The sequence below is a fragment of the Heliconius melpomene genome, chromosome 21 (genome assembly GCF_056956725.1).
Source record: "Heliconius melpomene rosina isolate 202511_hmr_F chromosome 21, ASM5695672v1, whole genome shotgun sequence".
NCBI classification, from domain to species: Eukaryota; Metazoa; Arthropoda; class Insecta; order Lepidoptera; family Nymphalidae; genus Heliconius; species Heliconius melpomene.
Window position 1 is genome coordinate 13362585 of NC_140409.1, and position 22154 is coordinate 13384738.

General features: G+C 33.9%; 1 protein-coding gene across 3 annotated transcripts in view; it reads right to left on the reverse strand.

The window, feature by feature from the left end:
* The window catches only part of Evi5 (ecotropic viral integration site 5), a 47152-nt gene that overhangs the window by 24151 nt on the left and 847 nt on the right, over positions 1-22154 (reverse strand). For all 3 annotated transcript variants that reach the window (XM_085206187.1, XM_085206189.1, XM_085206188.1), the window contains exons 2-4: positions 13467-13524; positions 3078-3202; positions 1611-1775 (exon numbers count right to left, since the gene is read on the reverse strand). In XM_085206187.1, coding sequence (XP_085062313.1) covers positions 1611-1775; positions 3078-3165 — 253 coding nt within the window. In that variant the 5' untranslated portion in view covers positions 3166-3202; positions 13467-13524. The remainder of the gene's footprint in view (positions 1-1610; positions 1776-3077; positions 3203-13466; positions 13525-22154) is intronic.

The window sequence follows — 22154 nt, forward strand, 5'->3', positions numbered from 1 at the left end:
TATTTACGTTATCAGTGATTACACAAGATAACAGATAACGGCCAAAGCAAAGTAGATTCTAAAGTCACTTGAAATCGATGTGTCGTAAGCGGTGCAACTAAAATTGCGCATAAGTAAACGTAAATCAACGGCATGTATGACGCAAGAATTACACTATAATATTACAATGTAGGTACATATATTGCAGGGCAGCGTATAATTGAGATCGCGTGGTGGTTGTGGGTTCGATTCGCGTTCGGGGGAATGGTTAAATTGAATCATTTTTTTTTACTCGATGCGGCACCAATTCGCTGTCGAGTTCCACTATTCAATGAAAAACGTGCTGAAAGTGGGGAACGTAGAGTTTCAACACTAGGTTCCCTCTGACAACCCTACTGTGCGGAACTGCTGCTGTTTTTAAGTATTGTATGTATTATTTTAAACATGTTTAAAAGAGTACATACAAGTTACCTACGAGTAATGTATGTTAATCCGGTAGTTGCGAGTTCAAATACCTTTCAGAAAAAACTAAATGCAATCTTTTAATTAATTATTCTACTGCTATATTTAGAGTAGCCAGGGATAACATAGTGTTAAGACACGCGACTATCTAAAATCTATCTATTTATATTAGAAGATCTATCTATGGTACACAAAGTCTGACTGTAAGGCAAGACAGAGCGCGGCGTTAAGTACCATCATAAAACACGAAGTTATAAAAACAGACAAAATACATCTGTAATTTCGTAGGTTCCATTAGCGAGTGTATAGGAGCACTAAGAGACATCATTTCCGAAAATTCTTAGGAAAATGGGAAAAAATTCGAAGTTCCAGAATACAAATAGTAGCTTATATAACATAAGTGAAAATATGAAGTATCCTTAATGTGTCAGTTGAAGCTGGTCTATTTAGTAGATATTTATAGTCACGTCACTTCCCCTACGGAACTGACTGACATGCTATGACGACACCTCAATCCGTTCTGTATGCCTATATTGGCGACTTCTGGACTTTATGTCCTCTGATATAATATTCCACGGAGTGTCTTAACACTAGGTTTTTATGCTCACTTCCCTAAACGCTAGTAATGTAATTTAAAGATTCTTATTTTTTAAAAATAATAGAGATGAATATTTTTGATGATGATGAACGCGAGCGTTAACTTTCTTCACCGTTAACGCCAATTAAAACCGTATATGTATTTAAATACATACTACATCCTATGAGTAATAAGGGTGATATCATAAAATAGTAAATTTAACATGTTCTATCATGTTGAGAGATTTATACTGAACAAGTCATATCTTGGTGTCAATTTACAACCGAGTTAAAGAGAAGTGACTTAAATAATTAAATCACACAAAAAATAGTAATTTTAAACAAATTGAACACTCACATTTTACACAAATATTTTTAGTATTATAGGTACTTTTTTAGTATTAATAATGAAAAAAAGTATTATAAAGTAATTTCAATATATAAAACTTGTCGTCCGTCCGTAGAAAAGAATTCCCTAAATCGTACTGGAACGACGACTTTTGAACGACGTTTAATAAATATAAATAATAAAGTTTCTAATATAGTATAAGATATAGAAATGAACAAATTTTTTACAAAATCCCACAACTCACCGGAAGCCAAGGATATTTGGGACGTGTCCGAACTCTTCCTGCTGTGCACTATGGTCAGCGAGGCGGTCTTGGCGTCCGCCTCGATCCTCCTGTTTTCCTCCTCCAGCTTGGCGAGCAGAGCCCGCTGGGGCGTCGGGATCGCGTCTGAGGTGGTTACTCCGCAATCTGGAAATAGAGAAATATTTCTTTTTAATATTTGAGGTTGACGCTGTATCCCGCATAAAGCACGGTGGGCAGGGAACCCGGGAACCCAGTGACAAGGCACTCGGTTCCTATTAAGATTCTTCTGTATCCTATTTTCCACTGAATTCTGGAGCCATTGTGTATAAAATTTTATTATTCAACCCAAGGGTAGATATCGTGAATTAAAATAAAATATGTACCTACATAATATTAATTTCATACATTTAATAAAGTTTAAATATTCTTAGATAGAGTAATAAGTTTTACTAATTAACATTGTTCGTATAGTTAGTTTAAATTTTAGAACTTAGAATTTTAAAATATGTTGAAGAAACATTTAGAGCCTAGTGTTAAAACACTCTATTCTCAATTTTAGAGAAACTCAATGTTCACTTAATGTTCTATTGAATATTGAGTGCCGGAAATCGAATATCAAAAAAGGGGATATTCTCAACTCTCAACCGACTTCAAAAAAGGGAGAGGTTCCCAATTTAAAAGACAAGTAAAACAAGCAGGCTTATTAATTTGATATTGTAGAAAGGTTGTTGTAGCATTAGCTTGACATCGAAAAAATTCAATCAAAATTATAAAATGTTTGTGAAATTATTTTTGACTTTTTATTTCGTTGTTAGAAGTCGGGTTTTCTTTTTGTTGAAAGTTTTCGTTTTTGTTTAAAAATATTGAAGCTGTACCAAGATGTTGTGCTGAAGAAGACAAATAACAATAAAACATAATAAAATTATGTTATTATAACATTTTCGTTTAATTTATACAACTATGTTATATACTTTAGGTATCCATATAAGGACCGATATTAATAATTTCATGTTAACATATAAAAAAAGGTAAACTTCCGTATTATTACTTATATGTGATGTTAGTGAGTGCAATCGAAGCTGTGTAGGGTTAGACAGTGCGATGTAGACATGTTCAGTGCATTATGGTATTTGAGGATTTCTGTCTGCTGTGGAACTGGGCTAAGTCTAGATCAAAATCTAATGCAAAAATTATGTAATGTATTTTAAAATATATATTTCCCGCATACAAATCCTATCCTTTAAAGCTTACTACAATCAAAACTCTTTAAAAAAATCCAATTTCATTATCAGAATATGTCAAATTGAAAATCAGATAATCCATTTCAATCATCTGAACTCAACTAACTAACTTCTACCAGGCAAACTTCATTTCAATAATGTAAATTTCAACTAACTGACCATCTTCAAGCAGCACCAACAGACGGAAATCCTCACGTGTTTAGTCTAGTTAAATGTCAAAACAAACCGTCAAGGAACGAGACGGGCGATTCTGTATTACTAGTTAACGGTGTAGCACTGCAGGCTGCTTCCCTCGCGTCGACGTCCACTTTCATTTTGAGTTGGCCATAGAACGGGTGGTGGGAGTCCTCTCTGTGCCGTGGGTAAATCGTGGGTGAGTTGTGGAGGAACACGCTTTTATCAGATTGTAGCTTCTAACCATCTTATATATAAGATTTAAGAAGTTAAATATGACTGATTTGTAAAAATTGTATTATCACATGTGATGAATTCTTACTAAAAGTGTTTTTTTACTTAAAATCATTAAGTTTAGGCCTATCTCGATATAAATATAATATGTTGAAGTTTCGCGGTTAAGAAATTGAATTGAAACTACTTGTAATAATTGTATCATGAAATTTGGCAGTTTAAAGTAGCATAGGTGACAATACTATATGATATCATCGAGCTGGCCTGATGGAGCCAGGTCCTAAGTAGTGGAATTCTTTAGAGGTTACCAGTAAACTATTTGACTTAAAAATCATTTAATGTACATATGTCATATAGCTCCGAATTTATTCTATTGCACTTGATTTAGAAAAGCGTATTTTAACTGTGTGTAGAAAAAACAAATTACATTTAAAAGTATGCTTTTATTTAGACATGTCTAACAATATACCTGATGAATGAATGAATGTACACAAATGACCCATGATTTTTCAGTGTCGATATACTAAATATTTAATTAATGAAAGAAAATAAGACATGCCAAAGTTATTCATAAAATTATATTAATACAAAAGTAGATACCACAGTGATTCAATAAATTTTTAAAACATTTATATGAATGAATCCAATCCTGCATGACCGATATGAAACAGGCAGTGTATACATACATGCACATGGGAATCGAATGCAGGACTCCGGATGCACTTCCACCTTAGATATATTATGTATGCGTAACATGTTTTTTTTTGTTTCAAAACAACTGAACTCGCAATAATATATGCGTAATAGAATACCATGGCGGTTGTTCTATTCGTCATGGGAAAATAATCCCATTATTATTTACAAAAACAAAGAAAAATTAAAAACTACGCGTATAAAATTCTAAGTACTCACTGAGAGCTAAAGTGGGGTCTAATTAAGCCACGCCTTTGGGGAAATTAGGTAATTTTAAAGCCGCGCATATAGTATCCAAACGTATCTTTTTCACTTTTTTCACAATTTTAAATATATTATCTTGAATGTAGTTAATTATACTGAATTACAAATGAAATGTAGAAATTACTGCAACTAATATTTAACTGTATGTATGGAAATTTTTCCTTTCTTAACACCAACACTAAAAAAACCACAAAACACCCAAAAACCAATAATCTTTGAAGTAATCGTAACTACGATAGAAAAGAATGGATATATCTATAGAATAGAATATAATATCGCATTAGTTTTGACAAGTCGCGTAGGTGAAAGTTTGTGATACGCGCGGCGGTCGGCCAACCACTAAGCATGAAGGCCGCTGGTCCGTCACCAGTAGGGTGACTACTATATTTTTTATTTAAAGCTGATTTTATCTGTATCATATATTTTTTACGCTTCACGCTGTATCCCGTAAAAGGATAGGTAGATAATTAAGAAATTCGATTCTCCAATTTCCGCAAAATTGTTGAGATATCGCATGTAGAGTGGAGGAACTCATCGCAGCGCTTTGCGTTGTTACCAGTGTGACGTTTGATGAAAAGAAAATAAATTTTACCCCGAGTGGAAGTCGAATCCACAACCGTCGCCTTTAAAGGCAGACGCTATATTGCTGCGCCACGATGGTTTCACTTGTTGATTTAAATGCTTATTTAATAAAAAACTTGGAAGTTGTCAAGGTAAATTGACAAAATCGCTAATGAATGAGCTTTAGATAGAAGGAATATGTTCTATTTGACTTTCATTCGTTCATTAGCTAAGTAATCTTTAGGCTATTTTGTGATTGTCAAACAAATGGTTACCAGACGACAGTAAAGCATTTTTCGGCAAAGCATTTTTTTTTTTTTTAAATAAAATAAAAACAATGATAATAGCTATAATAATTTTCTTAAATAAAAAATCTGCTTCACACCGTGTCCCAGTTACAGCAGGTAAGCAGAGGGAACCTAGTGTTAAGACATTCCGTTCCCCACTTTCTGCCGAATTCTGGAGGCACGACACCAGAGCGAAGATATGGAAATATAAACGTAAATTAATATTTCATGTCCTCGAGTGGGGATCGAACCCACAACCGTCGCGTTACAGTCACACCCTTGTACCTCTGCACCACGGCGGCCTTGAATTGGAAGACCAAAATTCACAAGACAAGACAAGAAAAAAATTACCAAAAATTTTACAGGATAATCTGTGTTCCTGTTTTTATATCGACCCTTTATAATGTGACTAACAGACATCGCATAGCCAAAATTACGCGGCGTAGAACGCTGATATTTGATATGTACTTGGACTAGTACAATTTCTTAGAGAGTGCAGCTAAGCACTAAGATGATTTCTCGTAATTTTCATGGAAACGGGAAAAAACGAGATTTTATGTTTTATAGTTCACGAAAACGATGACACGAAACGGCTAGTAAATAAATTCTAAGAGGATGTGCAATTTTTTATTTTTATCTGTATATCGTATTAAAGATAAAAAATATTGTTTGATCATCAAAATGATAATCAATAAGATTACTATAACTATAAAAGCAAAGATAAAAAAATATATATAACAATATTATATTTTTAACAATAAAAAAGCCGTCTCCAAATATCAAACAGTATATGCCGCGTAGTCCGAAGCGCGCGCATTATCCAAATGATATAATAATGAAAATTCGCGTTAATAGCCATATCGTTGGTTTATATTTATACATTTATTGTGGTTAATTGACGTGTTCAATTAAAATATTAATTATATTAATTGTAAAATTTCACGCGTCTCAGTCAGGTGGAGTAGCAGAGGCAGAGGCAGAGGAGCTTGCTCCATGTAGTAGGTAGGACCTATATCATCAATATTAAGTACCTACTGTAATTCTCCACTTTCCGCCAATTTTAGAAACCTTGGATAGTGGAATTTTCAATCTTTCAATTGTGTCACGCCGGCATTTAAATTACTTATAAAATCCATGTTCTCTTTTTTGGCCTCACAATGTACCTATTTCGCATATTGCAGGTCGAACTGAGTGGCAGAACATAAAGGGCGTGCTTGCTCTTGTTACCAAAGCGAAGAAAAAATAATTGCTACGAGTGGGCACCAAACCTACAACCGTAGCATTCGCCTCACGCCAACCATAATTTTATCGCCGTTTAATAAAACAAAAATAATAGCTTCCACAATTACTATTTCCTGTATCAATTTACTTAAACAACAAAAATAAATGAAAATAAGCTATATACAAAAAATGTTATATATTTAAATATAAAAAAATCTCAAATAAAGTGAAATCTCTCATACGTCTATACAAGCATAAGCATGCATACATTTCATACCTACTTGAGATACAAAAACATATGCGCATCGAGATGAAAAGTAGCTCTTAATTGATTTAAGTTGGTTTATTTGCAGTCGGGATGAGTGAAGTATACGTACTTGAATTTTAAACAGAAAAAAATATTGCTCTCGTATATTTCAACTGTAGGTAACTTAAGTATTACCTATACTTAATTTACCTATAGTATCTCTTAATTCACGTATTACCTATACTTAATTTACCCACAATAAAAGAGAATCTAGTGTTAAGACACTCTTTTCTCTAGTTTTTCAATTTATTTACGCTATATCCTAGTAGCAGAGAAACGACTGTAGATGATAGTCACAGATTCTATGGATTGGACAGATTGGTGTATTTTGAAGGGGTGCTCAAATTCTAGTGATGGGCGCACGCACAGACGTGGAAATTTACGGTTGATGTGATACTGAAATTTATTTATGATTTTTTAAATTTTCTGAATTAGATAAATCTAGTGATAGGTGATAGTAATTCCTTAGGATTTTTATTTTCTTAGAGACATTGCGTTAGTGGGGGGACTTGTCATTGCCGCTTTGACACTCTTATAAATTCGAAGATTACATTACGTGATAGAGATATTGGACAATATATTAACGTTCCCTTCAGTCTGATTCATCGATTGTTTTTTTATGCTGGTAACAATTGTATGTGACACTTGGTAAAATACAGATAGATTGTAGGGAAGCGAGTGTCTTAACACTACGTTCCTGCGGCCTTTCGTGCTATATGTGAGAAAAACCGTGAAGCTGTCTTTTTAAAAAAATATAATCAGGTTTAGATATGATTTGTCGTAAGTTTGTCGATATAACCTTCTATTGACTGCAATTACTTCCCAAAAAGAAAAACTAGAAAAGCTATAAAAGCGACTATACAACGCTTAGATTCCTTTGTTTCCTTTCCATTTCAGTTCAGAAATCGACTGACGTCAATACTCATTATGGGTTGGGTATACCTAACGTGACCATTCTTTTTTCGACTGAAAACGGGACATCTTATTAAATTAATTGTATTAAAAAAACATGTAGAGTAATTTTTTTGGTTGCTTACGTTTTTTTATGTGTGTTTTTGTTTGTTCGGCTTTCGTGTTTTTAAAGGTAATTGTGTTTGTACTTGTATTTAATTTTCAGCTGTTTTCACTTAGTGCTTTCATATTTTATAGAAGTGACTAGCAGCAGAAATATATAGCTTTAGTAGCAAAAAATTTGGGTGCTTTCTTTTCGACCTACCAAATTTTCGTGTCATTACCAAAAATGGGGCATTTCAACCATATTTTATCGTCTTTGGAGACACCGCGACACCCTAGCGACGGGACGGTCTCGTGCAAGACTTGACGTCTGGTCACATTAGGATTACCGTATACCGCCCGGGTGGGCGCGACACGGGGCGCAGTAAACTTTTATTTATTAGACATTATTTCGGTCAGTTCTACTAAACTAGGTTGAAATGATAAATAATTTTCTACTCTAATTAATTTGTGTCGAGTCTTGTTAAGTTTTGGTACTGGTTGAAATGTTTTGGTAGTTAATTTAAATAATTAATACATAGTAGGAATACTTGTTTTATAGAAAGTTAGGGTTTTAATTTCGTATTTAATGAATATGCATTTTTTATTTAATTACTTTGCGTTTGTTTACATAAAAAACATATAACTTTGTCTTGTTATAAGAACAACGAAATGAAAATAAGTAATTCCTTCGAGTGGGAATCGAATCAACAACGTCAGACGCAGGACAGCCTCAATATAAATAAGATGAAAATAAATAAATCAGCTTCACGCCGTATCCCGCACACAGTAGGGTAGGCAGAGGGAACCTAGTGTTAAAACACTTCGTACCCCACTTTCTGCCGAATTTTGGAGGCATTGCGTGTTAAGTGGCAGAACTCAACGCCGCGCTTTGCCTCGACACCAGAGCGAAGATATGGAAATATAAACGTTAATAAATATTTCATTTCCTCTAGTGGGGATCGAACCCACGACCGTCGCGTTACAGTCACACCACCCGCTGCGCCACGACGGTCTAAATAAGGTAAAATGTTAAAATAAAAAATAGGTTTAAATAACTCTAAGAAAAACGTTTACATTTAAAAAACATTCGTTTTCTAGGCATAGTATAAGTTAGGTTTCGCTATCCAATACGTAGTGACTCTTTATATTGACGAAACTTCGAGAACTGTGTGGTGTTTTAGTAGGTTTCACGAAAGAAAAACAAATAAAAAAAAGGTAAAAGGACAAATCTCAATAGAAAACTCCTAAGGTCTCAGTAAAAATAAAAAAATAGTAAGTAAACAGACTGCAAGTTCAAATTGAGGAACTTTTCATCGGAAAAGATGTATAAACACATTTTTGTGATAGTCAGTAAGAACATAGTGCTTAGACACTTCATTCTATAATATAATGCCTGCGGTCAGAGTTACCTCGGGAATTTAGGCCCGTATTTATAAACCGATCTTTCTTGAGGTGCCGTTTTCATTCATACATCACATATCTTTGAATAAACCCATATACAATCCTAAGCATTTCCATTTAACCACGCGGGCGAAGCCGAAAGTGAAAGCTAATTCACTAATATATGTAAGATTTATATATATACGTAAATACCTTGAAATCACAAAGTAAATTATAAGCAACGTTAATCATTGAAGGAACGTAAAAATCGATTTGACCTGAAATTATAACACGCTCTACTCATTATGCTCTTAGTCATAGCATTCTATATTTTAGGTATATAAGAACTATAGACAAATACTAAATTTACTTTATATTCTAGATGATTTAAAATTATTTCAAATAATATTAGAGGGCGTCGTGGCTAAAGCGCGTGACAGTAAACGCGAAAAATATTTAATTTCCACGAGCGGGAATCGAACCCACAATCGCGTTTACAGTCACACTTTGTGCCCCTGGCCCATGACTGGGCCGGTCGTTATTTTTCTATTAGAAAGCTAAAATATGAATTGATTTCAATTTTATACCGCACAACAATATTGTATTCGTTATCAGCAAAAGAGTAAAATCGATCTAAAACGTCTACAGTCTACACTCTCTACACTATAGATATTTCCTATGACGATGTCAATTTGTAAGTCGCCTCTTGGAAAATTGTGTCTTTTGAGAGAACTGATTTCGCAAAGAAGCGACAAGTCTGAAGATATTGTGTTCCTTCAATAGTACGTCGTGACGCTGTGACACAATCCCGTGGGTTCGATTTCTACGAGGGAATGAAATATTTAATATCTTCATTTTCCTCCCTCTGATAACTCGGCAAAACGCAGTGTTGAGTTCTGCCCCTCAACACGCAAAGCCTCCAGAACTCTAGAACCGGTGGAAAGTGGAAAACGGAAGTGTCTTAATGCGAAAAAAGAATCTTAACAATAGGTTCTCAGGTTCCTTCAGCTAGCCTACTATGTCCGGGATACAGGTGAAGCTAAAAAAATACTTTTATGACACACTAGCTTTTACCTACTGCTGCTAACGTGGTCAAAGAGAAGTAACTACTTGTGTTGTTTGACATACGATATGTACCCTGGGTGTATCTGACCGCAGCATAATGGATTACGATCGAAAAGATTAACTTGACGTAGTTATAGCCTATAAGCCAATGATGGACCATCCAACATGACCATTATTTTACATTTGAATCGGTTGTTCCTGAGATTAGGGCGTTCAACCTACTAACTCATTAGCTGTATTACAATTTTAATTAGGCATCATTACATCAAACTTCCGAGGAGGAATTGAATCCATAACGCATGCTGTAAATTAAACTTGCCGTCTTTTAAAACTTACAGGTGATTCAAACATCGAACCAAACCACATCACATCTAGCATTCTATATACACTGTACACCTACCTATTACAGTAACAAAAACAAAACAGTTTCACGTATAGTTTTTGTATACCACACACAGAAGAGTAGACAGAGAACCTATTGTTAAGAGATTCTGTTCCCATTTTCCACCGAATTCTGGAGGTATTGCGTGTGGAGTGGAGGAATTCCACGCCGCGCTTTCCACAGAACGAAGAAAAGAAAATACAAATTTAAACAAATATTTCAATTCCTCGAGTGAGGATCGAACCTACAACCAGTCGCGTTTACAGTCACACCCTGCGCCGCGACTGACCTCTACAGTAAAACTAAATATTTCAAAACAAAAACCTCCGCGAAGTGAAAAGTCTCTTGAAATAATTATATAGCTGAAAACGTTCTGTAGAGTAGTGATTATATTACTGTTGAAAAAACGTGCCGAGTTTTTATCGTTGCATTCTCTATGCATAAAATATTCGCGAGCACGTCCGGCTAGTCTCGAGGACTATAGAGACCAGAGTTAAATTTTGTGGCCTAAATATTTTGAATTAGATAAGTGGCTTTTGGATTTTTTTTTCCCCATACAGCTGAGGGAGGCAGGTGGAGAACTCGGTTGACCTTCGAGAACGCGGTATCGATAGGAAGGTCATGTGAAAAGCATGAGGACCCCTGGTCGATGACAGTGGTCCCAGAAACTCAATGCCGCACTTTGATTCATCAGAGACGAGTTGTGAACAGTATATGGGAAATGAGTTCTTCTGAGACGATGGTTGTGAGTTAGATTCCCACTCGGAATAACGAAATAGTTAATATTTTCATTTCCTCGCCCTGGTAACGAGGCAAAGCGCGGTGTTGAGTTTCATCACTCTATGTCACAAGATCTCGGCGGAATGTGGCTAACGTCTTAAGCCTAAGTACCAAGGTATGCCTTGGAGAACAAATAAATAAATTAAAATGAAACAATTAGAATTAGCAGCGACATGCCCAACATATCGGAACATCATCTAAGCTACCACAAGTAAATGACGTCTTAAGAGGAATATTCATGGAAAATACAACTTGAAGTTGCTATGATTCATTTAATTACGTTTATAGAATAACTAGTGGACCCGGACGCGGCTACGCCTGCTTGAACTATAAGAATATTTTCGCGTCGGTCATACTCACACTATGCCGCCCGAAGGCTAGGTCATTTTGAATCAGTGACATCTCCTTAATTATTTATTAGTATGTTATACAGTAAGCTATAATTTCAATCTAGATAAAATGCTAAAAGTGACTATAATATTTATTTTCATAAGGATGAATATCAAAATGCCGCGGTAACGGTTGCGTAGCGACGCGACGGTTGTTATTAACATGGCAGAATAAATTGCATGTCAAATTAGAAAGTACTTTAAGATATATTAGTTTATATGTGTAATGTAATGTTATATAGCCTATAGCACTTCTGAAGAATGCAGCTTTCATACAAAACAAAAACAAAGTAAATCGGACCAGTAGATCCAGAGATCTTAGCGTTCAAACAAACAAACAAACAAACTCTTCCGCTTTATTATATTAATATAGATAATATTTTTTTCTACAAGTGTGTATAATCAATTTTGTCTATAAGATATCCCGTGATATTGATAATAACATTGGTTTATATTGTTTTGTTGGAAAGCTGTTTTGGCAATGGCAACGGCTGCGTAGCCTAAGCTTTGGCTTTACGTTGTCTGTCAGTCACTTAAGTAACGAAAGAGATTTATAAATACATATATTTATGGATTTAATATAATATTCAGAATTACCTACTAATACTAAGTATTTATAGCAACTACTATAGTTGATAACCGTTAGAATCTTAGGTACCTAAATATATCAAGTCAAATACCAAGTCCAAAAGTGTTCATAAATGATTCAATACACTCGTGTCAAAAAGGTTATTTTAGAAACGTCTTAAACGAATATTCTTGAGTGCTCCCGATATAATACCATTGCTTTTAGAAGGTTTCTTGTTCCTTATTCGAAACTACTTGATGTCTATATTGGGTGAAAATACTATATTTTATAAATGTACACATATTGAGTTTATATATATATAGCAGAGAATACATAAAACCTAGTGTCTCCGTTCTCCGTTTTGCTTGACCACATCGGAGGAATTTAATTAAATTAGATTTTTTTTATAGTTAGCCGCTTACGGCTGCCCTAAGACTCCGTGACTTATCGCTATCCCTACTAATATTAACACCTATTTTTATTATTCTGTCATAACTTTATTAGCTTCTCGCTGTAAACACACAACAAGGTAGGCAGAGGGAACCTGGGAACATAGTGTTAAGACACTTCCGATCCCCAGTTTCCGCTGAATTCCTGAAGCATGGCAGAGTGTCCATCTGCCTGCATTGGAACACTAAAAGAAAGTTATAAATCTAGCGAGAAATCGAAATATCCACCGCTTATGAGTGGCAAAGGTATTATTACTTCTATTCTTAATGAAATTGAAGACAGATTAGGTTTTGGTCGATTTTATGTCAAGTTCACAGGTTTCTTAAGTACAAAAACTTCATGTGTCATTTTTATGACGTTCAGCAATGGTATATGTTAGATGAGTAAAATCAAAATTCAAATTCAATTCAATATAAAAGCGTAAATACACAAAAAAGAAAATCAAACACAAACACCAACAAAGCGATTTGTGAATGCTGGCAACTCACGCAAATTAAAAACTTTTTTTAAGTAACTTTCTTTTCAAAAATAACTAACTTAAAAAATCAAAGTAAGATTAAAAAAAAACACTTAAAAGAAGTACTTTATAATAGTAGTTAATATATCGTTTACCCAGTTAATATGTATAGTACGGTCAACGAGTTGTGACCGCTCTGACGGTAAGCTTTCTGAACTTTTGCGTATTATTGACTCGAGAAGAAAATAATGAAAAGTAAAAAGAAAAATCCGAAAAACATATACGCGCAGCCATCTTCACCATCTAACCTCAGACCGGCCACGGCTCGACGACCGTACTATAACTACATATTAAAAAAAACGCAATACAAAAGTTTTAATGAATGTGATATGTTTCAAAGGCATTACCTTTAATTACTGTAAAATGCGATGCACACGTCACGGTTACCGCTGGCTCGAACATTAACTGGAACAAAATACATATAAATATTTTATTTTGCATTTGTACATAGTTATATATATATACTATATTTACTAATATTATAGGGCTGAACAGTTTATTTATTTTATTTATTTTGAAAATATTGATATTTTCAAAAAATAATGAAATAATTTAAAAAAAATATTGATTTTATTTTATTTATGTTGAAATTAAAAAAAAAATGGTATTGGATATTTGATGGGTTATTGGATAGTTTATTTACTGAAGAAGGCTAGGTTACATAATGTTGCTACCCTGCTGTGTGCGGGATACAGCGTGAAGTTAAGTTTTTTTACATAATGTTAATAATTTTAATATAGCCCACAATACCTTTGCTGCACGACAGTCGCAAATTCAAATTTAATTCTATTTAGGTGATGTATTTATGTCAAAATTCTACAAGCAATATCTCGTATACGGACAGGGAGCGGGAAGAGAATGTCATGACAAATCGGTGCGTTGAGTTTCGCCATTCAACAAATAATGTCTTGAAAATTGAACGGAAATAGGAGAACGTATAGCCTTAATATTAAGACTAGGTTCTTTCTGCTTACTCTGTAAAATGCGGGACGAAGTATGCTAATATGTTTGAGACATTACGTGTATCAGGCGACGGAACACATCACTGGACGTTGTTAAATCAAATCGACAAAGTAAAAAGTATCGAAGTCGATCTCGAGTCGAATCGGTATAGGATTTACATTAGACTACCTACAGCTAACGCGTTAAGTAAAAAAAAAACAAAAACTCATCATTTTTATACATTTTATTTTTAAGACCTTCAAACATAAATATTAGGCACTAGAGCGACATTTTTAACGTCAAACATCCCGTCTACGGTGAGTAAAGATCGTCATCTGTGCCATTCATAATGCCTATTCATGGAGCGAAATCATGGGTATTTGCTATGCATAAGAGACAATCACGATATAATTACGCTTTAAAACTTTTTGAAAAAAAAAAGTAAAGTATTAATTTTTAACAAAATATTTGTATTAAACCGCTACAGGTACTACGCGTAACGTACCGTACTACTACCGTAGGCAGAGAGATTCTAGTGTTATGACACTCCATTCTATACTTCCCACCCAATATTCCAGACTCTAGAGAATCTAACTTACGACTAGAAAAAAAAACTAACTTGACTACCAACATCAAAAATAAAATAAAACCGATAGAAAAAACACTTGAATTAAAAAAAAAGACTAGAGGCCGGCTGACTATAAGCCAATGTGTCTTTGGAGTCGAGGACACACCACGTGGGTAGAGTGAGTCACTCACTAACTAGTTTTCTTATATACGGTACAAAATGTTCGTACTTAATAAATATATGCACTAGATTGCCTTGAGGTCCAATTCAACATATTATATTTAAAAAAAAACAGCTTCATGCCTTATCCCACAGTAGGGTAAGCAGAAGGAACCTAGCGTTAAGGTTTAAGGCGCTCCCGTTCCTACTTTTTGCTCAGTTATAGAAGAGACATAGAAGTTTAAGTGATTGAACCCAACATTGACTTTGACAAAAGAAAATAATTCATTCTATGTGTGGAAATCGAATCCAGAGCCGTCGTTATTACAGTTAGACGCTGTTTCACTGCGCCACGATAACCTCGATGTATTATTTTTAATATAAAATGCATTTTTTATATTGAAAGATAGAAGAACGTGCTCAGGTGGTTTACACACGTTGAGAGGATGAATGATGAAAGAATAGTAATAAAGATATATGATGCAAGAGTAAGAGAGGTAAGAGGAAGCCTGGGTGGACCTTCCAGAACACTGTGTCAGTGATACTGGAGGAAGACCACGTTAAAAGCATGAGGACACCCAGTAGACGAGGCAAAAGATGTATGTAGGGATCGTTCTCTATTCTCTCTGACTAGGACCCTTTAAACAAGAGTAAGCTATAATCATTTTAACTCTTATCTATCTATATATATAAAAGGACTTGTCCTCACTGACTGAGGTAAGACGCACGCACAGCCGTAACCGCTGTGCGTAGAAACGTGGAATTTGGACAGATGTTTACTTTCGTAATCTGGACATCCACTAAGAAGGGATTTTGAAAAATTTTAACCCTAAAGGGGTGAAATAGGGGTTCAAAGTTTGTATGGAAAAAAATTTAAATCGGCACCGATTTTAATAAAATTTGAAATTTAGACTCTTAAAAATATTTCATTAAACACATGTTTCATGGGTTGTTAGAATTCACCCTTAAATACGCAAGCGAAGCTGCGCGCGTCCGCTAGTTAATAATAAAAAGACCACCGTACATGATTTGAACCCTCAAACACCTCCAACTACTGATCCTACTTTTCTTCAGTACACGCCTATTATATGTACTATACGTTTAAAGTGACCTTCGTTAGCTACATTAAGCATTAAATATTTTATTAAAACTGCTTTTGTTGACTAACTTTATACCTCGTATACAAGTTGGACGGACACGAATAGAGAGACGAAGGTCACAAGGTAAACTAAATGTGCAATACAAGACAAGTTTCAAGTTTTATATATATATTTTTTTTAAGTCTGGGAACCTAGTGTTAAGACACTCCGATCTCATTAAGACACTTCCGTTCCCCATTTTCCACCAAATTCTGGAGGCATTGCGAGTTGAATGGCGTAACTCAATGTGAGACTAACCGCGACAGGTTGTGAGTTCGATTGCTTTTCGAGGAAATTAAATATTTAAAATGTAAAACATATATTTTTATATTGCAGAGAAGATAGAAAACGTGCTTAATTGGTTTAGACACGTTGGGAGGATAACTGATTGTATTTTATTTTGGCGGCGTTGAGTTTCCTGGGGAAAAGTGGGGAGCGAAGTGTTAACACTAGGCTCCCTCTCGGGATACGGGATAGAGCGTAGAGTGAAAAATATAAACATGTAAAAAACATGTAGGTATATACATATTAATGCAAGTATAAAGTATAACATAGCTGAGATTGAATTGTAGAGCGCGAAATCTAGTCCACGCTATTATTATGTCGAAAGCAATACTGTCCGTCCGTTACATTTAAAAGGCAAATTGCCAAACTAATTTTACTTGAAGCCTTTTACATTTAAGTTGTATTTCAGAGACGAACAAATTTTTAGATATGTTTTTTTTATAAACGTATAAAAATTGGAACGTAGCAGGGGTCATACCCGCACTATTCTATAATTAGTGAAAAAATATAATATAGGTAAAAAATAATAAAAAATATGATTTTATTACTTAAATTTGTATGAAAAAAGTGATCCTCGAGTTAAAATGCAATTTTGAAATCTGAATTTTTAGCAATAATTTTTGTATTTATTCAATATAAATGATTGCAATTAAAATAATACTTTTGATTTTTTATTTGTACTTAATTCTTTTTATATATTACAAATTAATTAATGATAAATTAAATAAAGTATCAAAATTAGTACTGGGGCAGACAGAGTCCGTTCAACATTCAATTGGTTCCGCCTCTCAACCAGCAATGTCTCGAATTGAGACGAAAAGAGAATAATGCAGTGTTTGACATTAGTACCTATTTGCATAGCGGGATAAAGCGTGAAGCCCAAAAGATACAAATACCAAAGACGTAAAACACCCCCATACAAAAACCAGACAAATCTGAATTTCAAACGACAATTGAATTAAAATTCCACCTCAATTTCAACTGCAGGGGAGCCGTTCAGAGTCATGTCACTACGATGATGCATACTGAATGTATTACACGAACAAAACGGGTTATCCGACACCGACTATGCACTGAGTCATAGTCAACGGTAAGTATTATGTTGACGTGGCTATATATGCGACAGTTATGGGTTCGATTCCCAGTCGGATTATTTTCATTTCGCCCTGGTGACTAGATAATTTCGGTTGAGCTTCGTAAATACACACGCGAAAATTGGACGGAAAACGGAATGACTTAACACTAAGTTACAGCGAGAAACTAAAAAACAACAAAGAAATACTTTTATTATCGAAATGCACATGCCATTGTAGTTTGTAAACAGATATTTACTGTGATAAAGAGAACTAACAGACGTCATGGTGACGCAGTTACAGCACTCTTTCAGAATGTCAAAGAATGAGTGTGTGCGATGGTTGTGGTTTCGATGCCAACTTCGGGTAAATATTTATATTTTAATTTTCTTTAGATAACAGTTAACAGCTATTTGTAACGAATGAAGAACGGTAATAATAATGCCGCACTTATTAGGACAAGCAATAGCTTAAAAAAGCTCAGAAAATCAGTAACGGAGTCAATATCATTCCTGTCTACTGAGGTAAGCTCATTATGAAAGATATGTAGGAATAAAAATTATTTTCCAAAATATATTAAAATAAAAAATTGCTTTATATAAAAAAAATTCGCAAGCACATTTAATAGAGATTCAAGATTCTTCATTTCTTGAGCACTTTATATGTACATAGGTACATTACGTGTTAACAACCAATCTCTTTCACGTTCTCTATAATATAACAGGACATTATATATAAAGCAATCTATAACCGCTAACTGGCACGCTCGAAAGTTACAAGTAAAAAAAATTAACCATACTGATATTACGTGTTGAAATGGCGGAATCTAGCGTTGCTTAACCAACCTAATTTAGTTAACCTGATGTAAAAATATTTCAAATATAAACATCTCAATTCTCAAAAAAGAAATGACCTAGTGTTGTTTTTTTTTTCCATTAAGACGCTCCGTTCTCACTATCCGCCAAATTCTCGAGGCACTGTTGTGAATGGCGGGGTTTAACACCGCACTTAGCCACGTTACCACATCGAGGAAACGAAAATATAAGTATTTCATTCCACTCAGTAGGAATCAAACCCATAGCCATCGCTTTTCCAGCACACGTCACGAGAGGTCCTGTATCACATCTTCACTATATTATTACATATATTATTATTATAATATATGGAAGACATTTAGGTAACACCGTCTAAACCAGGCTTCTTCATTCAAATAGGATTTCTCATAAGAGATTGCGTATGTTTCTATTTTAAGTAAGTTCTTATGTTTAATGTAATTCATTTAATATATTAGTATGTCGGCTAATTAGTTTATTTCTTTACTTTGCCCATGTCTTTTACAAGTAAAGTTTATAATTAAGATTTTTGATCTTATACAAAGTGATATTATTCAGCTTCACGTTTTACCCCGTATTTTACAGGTGTTTGAGTTCGATCCTAATCGGAGGAATTATTTATGTGTTTTTACAAGGAATATCGCGAAAATCGGGCGGCGAGTGGAGAACGAAATCTTTTCACTAAGAACCCTCCGCCAATCCTATACAATGCTATACATAGGATAATGAGAAGCTTGTAGAAGCATAGTAAAATATAAAATAATTATATTTTACTATGCTTTTAAAACAAATTATTTTTAAATGATAACACTATAACATAGTATAACATTTTTCAAACAAATGTACGCTACATAAAAATCGCATTATTATGAAATAATTACATTCGCAGTGCGATAAGACATGTACATGCATAATATTTTCCGTTTATCAGTAATACTTATATGTTTAAAATAAATATAAACAAATAAGTCAGTCTAAATCAAGCTATAAAATTAGTTAAATTTGACATATCTATTTATAAAATATTCTAAATAAATAAAAAGTAAGAAACGACCTCTATATTTAAATATATAATGCAGTCCAAAATGATAAAATTTTAGCAAAGTCCGTATTTACCAAACTAGACTGAAAATGATATTAGAAAGCTGAACTAGTTGGTTTGGATGAACACGCTGATCTCAGGAACTATTAGTTCGAATCAGAAATAACTTTTCGCTTTGGATATTCCATTTATCGGGGAAGGATATCTTTCAGAATAGGCTTTATTATATCGCATTTATCATTTCAAGTTAACCAGAAGTGCAATTAAAATTACTTTAGGCTCCTAGAATGTGTCATGTACATTAACACGTAGACCCTACGACCATGTGGGCGAAGCTGCAGGTAAATGCTGCTAGTATATAAAAATGAACATTCCCTCAAAAAGGATATGAACTGCCATCCCTCGCGTCCTCCTGAACATATCTAAGCTTAATTTCAATAGTAAAACAACAAGTTAAACAACATAATGCCTTAATTATCACCAAGTTACCGCCACATCTCGATTAGTTATAGAGATCGCAGTCGACGGGAGGACGTCGACCCGCATGCCGTCTCGCCCGCACACACCCACCGAACCCATCTACCGTCCCCTTCTAACCAATTAATTTTTCGCAGCTTTTTCTTTGATACGTATTTCCGCACGCCTGATTCTGCTATTCGTTGGTGAACACGCAACAATTTCTTTATATGAATAACGACATTATATTGCCGTGGAGCTATTTGTGTTACGCGGCGTTTAGTTCCGCAACTCCGAACGAAATATCTCGAAATTTGGCCGCAATTAATTTTTAACAAAAACAAAAACCGACTTCTAACAACGAACTAAAAAGTGAAAAATAATTATATAAAGATTTTATAATTTTGAAGTCGGTGCCAAGTAAAACAAACAGGCTTAGTAATTAGATATTGTAGTAAAGGTGTTGTAGCATTAGTTTGACACCGACTTCAAAATTATAAAATCTTTATATAATTATTTTTCACTTTTTAGTTCGTTGTTAGAAGTCGGTTTTTGTTTTTGTTAAAAATTAATTTATTTTACGATTTTTAGTGATGGGTAGATCTTAAAATGATGCTTCTTGAACGAGTGGTGATGGTGGTGGTAGTGGTTGTCAACGAGTGGTTGTGATTGTTCTATGTAAAACTTCATTTAATTAGCTATTATTTTTGTGCAAAGTTACATTTTGGTATATTGACAAGAACAAACATAAAAAGTATTCGGGTGAATTCGGAATCTCCCTTTTTTGAAGTTGGTTGAAAATGAGAACATCCTCTTTTTTGAGATTGGTTGAAAAGAAATGCAACGATCAGGAATCTCACTTCTGACATCAATTTAAAAAGTTTTTGCTTGTAACTATTACAGTATAATTAATTTTTGACCAAAAAAAACAAACATTCTCAATTTTCTCCGGATTCCATAATCGAAACCTAACCAAACTTTCACCAAATTATCCTTGAAGTGTATCCTTTCAAATAACAAAATCGGTCCACCAAGTTAAAAGTTATGAGGTAACAAACATAAAAAAAAAATAAAAATAAAAAATAAATAAAAAAAAAAATACAGTCGAATTGATAACCTCCTTTTCTTACAGAAGTCGGTTAAAAAGAGAATATCATGTCTTAATACCAGGTGAGGAGAACCGAAAACCGTCTCATAAAGGGAGATAATTTGAACAACAGCTATATGGCTGTACAACCATTTGTTTGTTTTACACGGCGTTAAATTCCGCAACTCAACACACAATGTCTCTAAATTGGACGGACAACGGAGAAAGGAATGTCTTAACATTAGAAGAAGTTATTTTGCTACGCACATTAAGTTTGGCAACCTAGCACTGTCTCTAAATGGGTGATAAGTGGATAATGCACTGATAATATGTGACTTGATTAACTATTTAAGCGATAAATAAGGGAAGATGTTTTAAGATAAATATTAGTAAAGAAAAGGCTAAAGGCCAAAACAAAATACATATAAATAAAGTGTTTCTTTATCAATTGGCCTCCTGATTCTTAATATATTTATCTTAAGAGATATATTTGTCACACTACATAGTTGTTATTACAACTGTTATTATGAAATAAAAACTAAAACTTTCCCATACTCTTACAAGTTCAATTTTGTGAAGTTATAAAATAAGAAAGAATAAACTAATTTAGAGTAATTTAAATATTATTATTATTATATATTTTTTTTCAAATAAAGATCTTTATATTAACATGATTTTTTTTATGAAACACTTTATTTACTACCCAATCCTATTATCTGAACATTCAAAACAATCAGCACCCTCAAATCTTTAATACTGATGAATTAGGGAGTTTGTATTTTACTATTATTTTAGTATCAATATTTTCTTTTTAGATTCATAATGCAGGGATCCACACATAGCAGGGAGACACAGAGAACTTGGAAACCTAATCAAAACAAGTCCCTTCCCATCCCATTAAGACACTTCCATACTCCACCTTCTGCCGAATAGTCTAGGCATTAAAAACATAATTATGATAACTTATAAGAAAACAGATAAGAACTATATAAATTAATTAACTTCATACATAAAGCTATATCTGTTATAAATAACAACAAAAGTTAATAACATTAGTTAGCCGACATTTACATACATGTTTTAATTCACTTCATGCTATATCCCACAAGTAGCAGGGTAAGTAAAGGTAAAATAGTGTTGACACTCTGATCCCTACATACTGTACAATATCGAGACAATGTGTACTGAGTGACAAAACTCAATGCCAAGATTTGATGTTGTTACCAGAGCAGGAAATCATTACGGAGAAAAAAAACTAGCTTGAGAATATATAACTTTGGCTATAAATTGTTAAATTACAATATTGCATGCTAAGGAGATACTTAATGGAGGTTATGAATTATACTATTTTTTTATCTTTACACCACATCTTGGATATACACTGTACACTGAGAAAATCTTGTGTAAATGCACTCTGCTAATTTTCTACATATTGGTTGTTCAATGAAAGA